Source organism: Symphalangus syndactylus, chromosome 20 (assembly GCF_028878055.3).
Source record: "Symphalangus syndactylus isolate Jambi chromosome 20, NHGRI_mSymSyn1-v2.1_pri, whole genome shotgun sequence".
Taxonomy (NCBI): Eukaryota; Metazoa; Chordata; class Mammalia; order Primates; family Hylobatidae; genus Symphalangus; species Symphalangus syndactylus.
This window is the reverse complement of record NC_072442.2, coordinates 29,414,170-29,425,214: the sequence shown is the minus strand read 5'-3', so window position 1 is coordinate 29,425,214 and position 11,045 is coordinate 29,414,170. Positions and strand designations below refer to the sequence as shown.

At 53.8% G+C, this 11,045-nt stretch overlaps 1 protein-coding gene across 1 annotated transcript; it reads left to right on the top strand.

Annotated features, from left to right (window-relative positions):
* The first annotated feature begins 10,352 nt into the window (after positions 1 to 10,352).
* On the top strand, positions 10,353 to 10,807 carry LOC129469357 (peptide YY-like). Its single transcript, XM_055255830.2, has 2 exons — positions 10,353 to 10,531; positions 10,649 to 10,807. Exons 1-2 carry the CDS (start codon positions 10,377 to 10,379, stop codon positions 10,731 to 10,733), a joined length of 240 nt encoding a protein of 79 aa, XP_055111805.2. The 5' UTR covers positions 10,353 to 10,376; the 3' UTR covers positions 10,734 to 10,807.
* The last annotated feature ends 238 nt before the right edge of the window (positions 10,808 to 11,045 follow it).

Below are 11,045 nucleotides of genomic sequence, written 5' to 3'. Positions count from 1 at the left end.
GGCCTTTTCAATAAACAGAGATTTCCAAATCAAATTCAGGACTGATGGGTGTTTATTTAACCTCTTCTATATTACATCTGTAACCTCTTTCTTCCACATTGTAAATTCTGGTTCTCAAGGACACAGGAGATGAAAGCATTAAATATCCCATTTATTTTAGAATATGCATTTGTTTGATCTGTATTATGCAGAAGTCTCAGAATAACAATACTGACTGCCACCACCAGTTATTACTGAAAACAGTTGGTTTTTATTTTTTTTTTTTTTGCATATGCTACCCCCTTGGTCCCCCTGCCCACTTTTCTCTGGTTTTACTATATATATTGTTAGAGTATCTAACCATTACATAATACACTTTCTTCCTTTTAATCCTCATTTGGTATTAGTTCTATGAAACTAAACTTCATGCTCATCACCAGTCCTTATGACAATGTCTTTCTAGTCATTTTGGTTGTTGGAGGTTTATTCTCTAGTAGATTCCTCAGGAAGGGCTCATGGGCATAATATTCCCTGAGATCTTGCATGCTGATAATAGTTTGGTTATGCATTTGAAGATTAGTAGAGCTAGGTATAAAAATCTTTGGTTCATGTTTTCTTTACTTGAGCATCTCAAATATACTATTCCATTTCCTTCTTGTGTAGAGTATTGCTGTCAAAAAGTCTGATGAGTCTGGGCATGGGGGCTCACACCTTAATCCTACCACTTTAAGAAGTAGAGGTCCCTTCCTTCCTTCCTTCCTTCCTTCCTTCCTTCCTTTCTCTCTCTGTGGCCCAGGCTGCAATCTACTCGGCTCCCTGCTGCCCGCACCGCGGACTGCCTGGGACTGCCAGCGCGCGCCACCGCTGCCTGCTTTTTCTCCTTTGGCTGCAGGCACGCGTTCGCCATCTTGGCGACGCTGGTCGCCAACTCCTGACACCGAGTGCTCTGCCCGCCTCAGCCTCCCGAGGTACTGGGACTGCAGACGGAGTCTCGCTCACCTGGTGCTCGGTGTTACCCGGGCTGGAGTGCGGTGGCGTGGTCTGGCCTCGCGGCAGCCTCCGCCTCCCAGCCGCCTGCCTTGGCCTACCAGGGTGCTGGGATTGCAGCCCCTGCCCGGCCGCCGCCCTGTCTGGGAGGTGGGGAGCATCTCTGCCCGGCCACCCATCGTCTGGGAGGTGAGGAGCGCCTCTGCCCGGCCACCCATCGTCTGGGAGGTGAGGAGCGCCTCTGCCCGGCCACCCATCGTCTGGGAGGTGAGGAGCGCCTCTGCCCGGCCACCCATCGTCTGGGAAGTGAGGAGCGCCTCTGCCCGGCCACCCATCGTCTGGGAAGTGAGGAGCGCCTCTGCCCGGCCACCCATCGTCTGGGAGGTGAGGAGCGCCTCTGCCCGGCCACCCATCGTCTGGGAGGTGAGGAGCGCCTCTGCCCGGCCACCCATCGTCTGGGAGGTGAGGAGCGCCTCTGCCCGGCCACCCATCGTCTGGGAGGTGAGGAGCGCCTCTGCCCGGCCACCCCGTCTGGGAGGTGAGGAGCGCCTCTGCCCGGCCACCCCGTCTGGGAAGTGAGGAGTGCCTCTGCCCAGCCAACCATCGTCTGGGAAGTGGGGAGCGCCTCTGCCCGGCCACCCCGTCTGGGAGGTGAGGAGCGCCTCTGCCCGGCCACCCCGTCTGGGAAGTGAGGAGTGCCTCTGCCCAGCCAACCATCGTCTGGGAAGTGGGGAGCGCCTCTGCCCGGCCACCCATCGTCTGGGAAGTGAGGAGCGCCTCTGCCCGGCCACCCATCGTCTGGGAGGTGAGGAGCGCCTCTGCCCGGCCACCCCGTCTGGGAGGTGAGGAGCGCCTCTGCCCGGCCACCCCGTCTGGGAGGTGAGGAGCGCCTCTGCCCGGCCACCCATCGTCTGGGAGGTGAGGAGCGCCTCTGCCCGGCCACCCATCGTCTGGGAAGTGAGGAGCGCCTCTGCCCGGCCAACCATCGTCTGGGAAGTGGGGAGCGCCTCTGCCCGGCCACCCATTGTCTGGGAAGTGAGGAGCGCCTCTGCCCGGCCACCCATCGTCTGGGAAGTGAGGAGAGCCTCTGCCCGGCCACCCATCGTCTGGGAAGTGAGGAGAGCCTCTGCCCGGCCACCCATCGTCTGGGAAGTGAGGAGAGCCTCTGCCCGGCCACGCATCGTCTGGGAGGTGAGGAGCGCCTCTGCCCAGCCGCCCCGTCCGGGAGGAAGTGAGGAGCGCCTCTGCCCGGCCGCCCCGTCCGGGAAGAAGTGAGGAGCGCCTCTGCCCGGCCACCCATCGTCTGGGAAGTGAGGAGCGCCTCTGCCCGGCTGCCCCGTCTGGGAAGTGAGGAGCGCCTCTGCCCGGCTGCCCCATCCGGGAAGAAGTGAGGAGCGCCTCTGCCCGGCCACCCACCGTCTGGGAAGTGAGGAGCGCCTCTGCCCGACCACCCACCGTCTGGGAACTGAGGAGCACCTCTGCCCGACCACCCATCGTCTGGGAAGTGAGGAGCGCCTCTGCCCGGCCACCTATCGTCTGGGAAGAAGTGAGGAGCGTCTCTGCCTGGCCGCCCCGTCTGGGAGGTCTACCACGGAGGCCAGAAGCAATGTGGGGGCTGGACGTGGTGGCTCATGCCTGTGGTCCCAGCACTCTGGGGGGCGAGGCGGGTTGATCACTTCGGGCTAGGAGTTCGAGACCAGTCTGGCCAACTTGGCGAAACATGAAAAATACAACAGACAAACCAACCAACCAACTCAGTGACAACAAAACAGGTCTACCCTGGAGTCATACTCTAATTTTTTCTATTTTCCTCCCTTTCTGATCCTTTATCCCACTTTCTTTTTCTTCCTCTTCCTTCTCCCTCTTCTTTGTCAAATAGAGGATTGAGTTATTATCACTGATCCATATAAAGTCCCTCTCTTATTTTAACTCCCACCCCCCATTTCTATTCCCCGACTTCCCATGTGCAACCTTCCTAATATGTTTGATACGCATCTTTTTGTTTGTATGTATTTTTAGAAAATGTTTATTGTTTTTGTGTGCAAAAAAAATTAAAAAAAAAAAAAAAAAAGAAGTAGAAGTGAGAGGATAGCTTGAGCCCAAGAACTTGAGACCAGCCTGGGCAACATAGTGAGACTCTATCTCTACAGAAATAAAAGAATAAAACAATATTGTCTGGGTGCGGTGGCTCACACCTATAATCCCAGCACTTTGGGAGGCCAAGGCAGGCAGATCACCTGAGGTCAGGAGTTGAAGACAAGCCTGGCCAACATGGCAAAAGCCCATCTCTACTAAAAATAAAAAAATTAGCCAGGCGCAGTGGCAGGCACCTGTAATCCCAGCTACTCAGGAGGCTGAGGCAGGAGAATCGCTTGAGCCTGGGAGGCAGAGGTTGCAGTGAGGCAAAGTCACCCTACTGCACTCTAGCCTGGGCAACAAAGTGAGACTCTGTCTCAAAAAATAAAATAAAGTCCCTTCCAAGATTGCCAGATTGGAACAGCTCCCAGTGAGATCGATGCAGAAGACGGGTGATTTCTGCATTTCAAACTGAGGTACCTGATTCATCTCACTGGGACTGGTTGGAGAGTGGGTGCAGCACATGGAGGGCGAGCCGAAGCAGGGTAGGGCATTGCCTCACCTGTGAAGTGCAAGGGGTTGGGGGATTTCCCTTTACTAGCCAAGGGAAGCCATGAGTGACTGTACCTGGAGGAACGGTACACTTCTGCCCAAATACTGCACTTTTCCCACAGTCTTTGCAACCAGCAGACCAGGAGATTCCCTCCTGTGCCTCATTTGGCAGGTCCCATGCCCACGGAGCCTTGTTCGCTGCTAGCGCAGCAGTCTGAGATCGACCTGGGATGCTGAAGCTTGGCAGGGGGAGGGGCATCCACCATTGCTGAGGCTAGAGTAGGTGGTTCCATGCTCACGGTGTAAACGAAGGAGCAGGGAAGCTCAAACAGAGCAGAGCCTGCTGCCATTCAACAAGGCCTAATGCCTCTCTAGATTCCACATATCGAGGCAGGGCATATCTGAACAAAAGGCAGCAGACAGCTTCTGCAAACTTAAACGTCCCTGCCTGACAGCTCTGAAGAAAGCAGTGGTTCTCCCAGCATGGCATTCGAGCTCCAATAATGGACACACTGCCTCCTCAAGTGGGTCCCTGACCCCCATGTAGCCTGACTGAGAGACACTTCCCAGTAGGTGCTGACAGACACCCCCTACAGGCGGGTGCCCCTCTGGGACAAAGCTTCCAGAGGAAGGATCAGGCAGCAATACGTGCTGTTCTGCAGCCTCCGCTGGTGATACCCAGGCAAACAGGGTCTGGAGTGGACCTCCAGCAAACTCCAACAGATCTGCAGCTGAGGGGCCTGTCTGTTAGAAGGAAAACTAACAAACAGAAAGGAATAGCATCAACATCAACAAAAAAGACATCCACACCAAAACCCCATCCACAGGTCACCAACATCAAAGACCAAAGGTAGATAAAACCACAAAGATGGGGAGAAACCAGAGCAGAAAGGCTGAAAATTCCAAACACCAGAACACGTCTTCTCCTCCAAAGGAACACAACTCCTCGCCAGCAAAGGACCAAACTGGACGGAGAATGAGTTTGATGAACTCATTCTGTTTGATGAACAGAAGTAGGCTTCAGAAGGTCGGTAATAACAAACTTCTCTGAGCTAAAGGAGCATGTTCTAACCCATCATAAGGAAGCTAAAAACCTTGAAAAATGGTTAGACGAAGGGCTAACTAGAATAACCAGTGTAGAGAAGAGCTTAAAGGACCTGATGGAGCTGAAAACCACAGTACGAGAACTTCATGAAGCACGCACAAGCTTCAATAGCCAATTCAATCAAACGGAAGAAAGGATATCAGTGATTGAAGATCAAATTAATGAAATAAAGTGAGAAGACAAGATTAGAGAAAAAAGAGGGAAAAGAAACGAACAAAGCCTCCAAGAAATATGAGACAATGTGAAAAGACCAAATCTACATTTGATTGGCATACCTGAAAGTGACGGGGAGAATGGAACCAAGTTGGAAAACACCCTTGAGGATATTATCCAGGAGAACTTCCCCAGCCTAGCGAGGCAGGCCAACATTCAAATTCAGGAAATACAGAGACCACCACAAAGATACTCCTTGAGAAGAGCAACCCCAAGACACAGAACTGTCAGATTCACCAAGGTTGAAATGAAGGAGAAAATGTTAAGGGCAGCCAGACAGAAAGGTCGGATTACCCACAAAGGGAAGCCAATCAGGCTAACAGGGGATCTCTCGGCAGAAACCCTACAAGCTAGAAGATAGTGGGGGCCAATATTCAACATTCTTAAAAAGAATTTTCAACCCAGAATTTCATATCCAGCCCAACTAAGCTTCATAAGTGAAGGAGAAATAAAATCCTTTACAGACAAGCAAATGCTCAGAGATACTGTCACCACGAGGCCTGCCTTGCAAGAGCTCCTGAAGGAAGCACTAAATATGGAAAGGAACAACAAGTATCAGCCACTGCAAAACATGCCAAATTGTAAAGACCATCAATGCTATGAAGAAACTGCATCAATTAATGGGCGAAATAACCAGCTAGCATCATAATGACAGAATCAAATTCACACATAGCAATATTAACCTTGAATGTAAATGGGGTAATGCCCCAATTGAAAGACACAGACTGGCAAATTGGATAAAGAGTAAAGACCCATCAGTGTGCTGTATTCAGGAGACCCATCTCACATGCAAAGACACACATAGGCTCAAAATAAAGGGATGGAAGAAGATCTACCAAGCAAATGGAAAGAAAAAAAAAGCAGGGGTTGCAATCCTGGTCTCTGATAAAACAGACTTTAAACCAACAAAGATCAAAAGAGAGAAAGAAGGCCATTACATAATGGTAAAGGGATCAATTCAACAAGAAGAGCTAACTATCCTAAATATATATGCACCCAATACAGAAGCACTCAGATTCATAAAGCAAGTCCTTAGAGACCTACAAAGAGACTTAGACTCCCACACAATAATGGAAACTTTAACATCCCATTGTTAATATTAGACAGATCAATGAGACAGAAAATTAACAAAGATATCCAGGACTTGAACTCAGCTCTGGATCAAGTGGACCTAATAGACATCTACAGAACTCTCCACACCTAATCAACAGAATATACATTCTTCTCAGCACCACATCGCACTTATTCTAAAACTGACCACATAATTGGAAGTAAAACTCTCCTCAGCAAGTGGGCCAAGTAAAACTCTCCTTCCCAAGTGGGCCACCTCCCACTCTTCCCAAGGTAGCTTCATGGTTTGCTTCGTCACTTCCTTCCTGGGCTCAAGTGACCCTCCCACCTTGGTCTACCAGACCACCGGGATTACAGACATGAGCCACTATACCCAGCTCTGATTTTACTCTATAGCACTTATCAGATATATTCCATGCCTACTTATTTATTTATTTGTTTGTTTGAGACAGAGTCTCATTTTGTCACCCAGGCTGGAGTGCAGTGGCACCATCTCAGCTCACTGCAACCTCCGCCTCCCAGGTTCAAGCAATTCTCCTGCCTCAGCCTCCCAAGTAGCTGGGATCACAGGCATGTGCCACCACACTTGGCTAATTTTTGTATTTTTAATAGAGACGAGATTTCACCATGTTGGCCAGTCTGGTCTCGAACTCCTGACCTCAGGTGATCCACCTGCCTCGGCCTCCCAAAGTGCTGGGATTACAGGCATGAGCCACCGCGCCCAGCGTCCTTGCTTATTGATTTATTTTCTATTCTTGTCACTGGAATGTGAGCTCTATGAGGGCAAGGGTTTTGCCTGTTTGTTCACTGCCCTATCCCAGTCCCTAGATGAGTGCCTGGCACACAGCTGGGACTTCATAAATGCTTGTTGAATGAGGATAGAATTACTCTTGCTGTATGACCATCTGCTGTCTGCAGGACCCTGGGCATGAGGAAATGCCTGCAGGTGGAAGGGCAGTGGGCCAGTGCTGCACAGTGCACGATGATCAAAGAGAGGGCTTATGTGTGGGGAGTGGGTACAGGCAGGTGGGTGATGGGGTGCAGAATTCTAAACCTCTAATGATGAATGGCAGAGGACACATCCCCTTGATGAGTGGCCCTGGAGCCCACCGGCTGGGGTCCAGGTCCATGGTCTCCCTGACTTACGGTGGCCTTGCCTGGTGCTCTGAGAATGGGGCCAAGGAAGCCCTAGTGATTCTGTCCCCTACCCTTCAAGGACAAGTTGGAGGCAGGCCCTGGTCTCAAACATCTACAAAAACAATTGTGTCTGAACTTTCTGCCCTCACAGATGTCAGCCCCCCAACCCCCAGACATGTCTCATGACCACTGAGTCATGCATCAGTGATGGATGTGAGTGTATGGATGGATGTAGCCGAGCCCATTGACCGAGGGCTGAGACATACTCCCCACTAATCAACAAGTTAACAAGCTCTCCGATGAGGAGGCAGTGATTAATGAACCACTCGGCTTGCCCTGTAACTGGGGAGTGAAATTGGAGGGTGGGAGTATGATGGATAGGGAGGGCTTGGAGGGATGTGTGAGGCTGGCTCCTGGTCCACACTGAGACTATCTGGGCGCCCATTTACTTTGGCCATAAATGAGGAAGTGACTTCTTCAGAGGTTGTAGCCCAAATTCAGGCCATCCCATGCCCTTTAGCTTCTATAATGTCTCTCCTCTCTTCCCATCTGTCCCTGGATCCCATATTCCCCAAGACATAATGGGGGTTCCAGGGATGTCAGATTCCCTGTGGACATCTCACAGGCTCCATCTCTGTGCCCGGAATCAGTGCACTAGAAACCCCCTATCCCCTCATGGTTAGTGCCGCAGGGTCAGAAGAGCAAACAGGCCCCTACTCTCTGGTATCCTTGTCCCCATTAGCCTGCAGGGTCCTTCTGTAGGCCCTGACCCCTGGGATCACAGATGTACTAACCAGCTCCCACTGCCCCCTCCATCCCAGGGTGAGCACCTGTCATTTGTCTTTCCATGGAGGAGTGGAATTCTTTGATTTCTGCTGTCACCCCTCCAAACAGGACAACAGCTGTCTCTCTGTTTGTGTCTCTGTATCGATGTTCTGGGAACCCCTCAGACTGAGGATACCCCATGATACAGCCATGTCCTTTCTTTGAGACTGGAGTTCTTGAAGGATAGGGCCGTGTCTTGCCCCCTGGATGAGGGGTCCCTAAGAAGAATGATTTTTCTCCTTCCTTCAAAGGTAGGATTTATGTCCCCTTGTCCTGCTGTCCTCTTCCACCTCCATGCTCAGCAGGGCACCCTGGTGTTTCCTGGGGTGGGTGGCCCCATGGGGCCTGATTGGCTGATAAGGAGCCATCTGCAGAGAATGCAGGTGATTGAACCCATAAAAGAGTGACTGAGAGAGCCCTGAACTCTCCCTCTCAGGAGAGCTCTAAAAATAGCACCCACAGCCATCTGTCCTGGGGCTGGAGGGGCTGGCTCAGAACCAGCGGCCTGGACAAGTTGGCCCCTTCAGCCCCCATGGGCTGATGGGACTTCTGGAAGTATTGGAGGTCTGGCCAGGCCAGGGAGAGGAAGCTGGAATGGCTTTATGGAGAGACCTTCCCACAGCCCTCTCTCCTACTGGGCAGGTGGGTTTGAGGGGGTTGGCATTCTGGAGGCCCTTCCCCTACTCAGCCTCTCATAGCGGGTGGTGGGCCCCAGACTTAGGCTTCGGGTCCCTGCTCCCAGGCCTGCCTCCGGCACCACATGGCTACTCCAGGTGCTGAGCCTTTCTGCCCCTCACAATTGAGAGGTCCTCTTCCTGGGGTCTGCCTCACCCTCCTTTTCCTGTTTGAATCATGGGTGACTTTGGCTGCTTCATCAGGGCTTCAGTTTCCTCATCTGGAAAATGGAGATAAACTCAGCTCATTGTTTTGTGATGTCTGAAATTATGTACTACCTGGTGCACAGTAGGTGCTTAATAAACACGAGTCCTTTCCTTCAAAGGATCTGGGCTTCAGAGCCCAGTGGAGACTGCCACGGGCGGGGGACAGTGGCATGTGCTTGGGAAGGCTTGGCATCACTCAGGCCCAGAAGACAGCAGTGCCCTGATTGACACCTGCATGGGGTGGGGACATTGCCTGGGGAGGGGGCTCTATGCCACACATGGCTGGACCAGGGTCTTCGTGTGCCAGGCTGGATACACAGGTAGCTGACTCAACTGCTTCTTGTGGGGGGACTGGCTTCTGCCTCCTCCTGCCTCTTTTCCCAACTCTTTAATGGAGACAGAACATAATGGAGTGTTCAGAAAGGCCTCTCCCCCAGGATATCATAAACTGCAGGCCAGGAGCCAAGGTCAGGTGCTCCCACCCCTGCCTCCAGGAGAAAGACTTTCCCCCAGAGGTCCTGTCACTCCTCAGCCCTTCTCCAAGGTATTACTGAGCAGAGGCTGAAAAGGGTTGTGTTTTGGAAAGAGTGGTCACAGATCCCACAGGCTGGAGGAAATGTGTCCACCCTCCCACCCCCCACTCCCACCATGGACTGGCTAGGGAAGACAGAATCTCATTCCTGGTCCTAGGGGCTGCCCCAGGAGTCTAGATCCAACCACTTCACTTCGTCAGGAGGCCGGACCTGCCCCTGGGGGGCTGTGGGCTGAACACAGGGTTCAGGCTAGATACTCCATCCAGTGGGACCCCAAATCTGAGCATGGCAGCTGCCCCCTGAGCTCCTGTGAGGTGGAGACGTCACACAGTGGCTGAGTGTAAGCTCAGCGATCTGGTGCGGGTGGAAGGAGGAAGAAGGGCGCACCCCCTGCTGGCTGCCCCTCCCCGTGGGACTCCCTTTCCTTTCCAGATGGGGATATAAGCCCCGAAAGGAAAGTCCTGAGCAGAGGAGGCCTCAGCTTGACCTGCCCCAGTGCAGCCCTTGAAACTTTCCTCGCCTTCCACCTCCTGCTCATGTGCTTCACAAGCTGTCGCTGTGAGTGGCTGGGGCTCAAGCACGGTCTGGTACCCGGAAATCCAGGCTGTTTTGTGGGGAAACTGAGGCTGGGATGGTGGAAGCTAGGGGTGAGTGGTGGGAAACTGTATTGGAGGGGGCCATTGGAGGTGGGAAGGAGGCCCGGGAGTCCCGTTGCCAGCACAACCCTCTTTAATCTACCTCCTCTCTGGGCAGCAGCGGGGGTGGGGGTGGGGTTATGTCAAGCAGGGCTTGTGTCCCTCTGACAGATTAGGAAACTGAGGCAGGAGACGGTGCAGTGCCGGAGAACATACGGCAAGCCGGTGGCTGAACCTTGGTCCGCTACCAGCCCCAGGGAGAGCGCCGGAGCGCGGCCCCGACGACAGCCGCAGCCTCCCGCCGTGGAGGGTCGAGGCTCGAATGACCCACACCCCAGTGTCGCCTTCCCAGGTGGTGTCGGTGCGCAAGTCGTGGCCTACCATGGCCACAGTGCTTTTGGCCCTGCTCGTCTACCTGGGGGCGCTGGTCGACGCCTACCCCATCAAACCCGAGGCTCCTGGCGAAGACGCCTTCCTGGAGGCGCTGAGCCGCTGCTACGCCTATCCGTGCCACTGCCTCAACCTGGTCACTCGGCCGTCCTGAGCGCAGGCGCGGGGCGGGCGGAGCGGGACCCCTGGGGCTCTCCCCCTGCGGCCCCGCTCCATCGGGGGCGTGGCTAGATCTGACTGCGCCCTTCCAGACCCCGCCCCCAGGTGTGGGAAACTAGACCGCCCGGTCGCGGGCCTCTCCAAAACGTTCTTCCCAGACGGCGAGGACCGCCTCTGCAGGTGGCGGTAAAAGCGCCCCCGTCAAGTCACATAACATCCTGCCTCCGAGAGCGCGGTCTGGCCCCACCCTGGTCCATCACTTACGACGTCTCCCAGGCTTGCCTCCCCAGATCGGATTCCTTTCCCTTCGCTCCCGCAGGCCGGAGGCGCAGACCTGTGGTGAGGACACCCGAGGCCTCCTGGGAGACCTGCAGACCACGCCCACCTCATTTGCATGTTCACTCCCGACCCTGGAAACCCGGATTCCGCCTCCCGACGGCGGCGTCTGGGCAGGGTTCGGGTACGACAGTTCCGCGTCTCGATGCCCCCGCCCCCTGAGCTG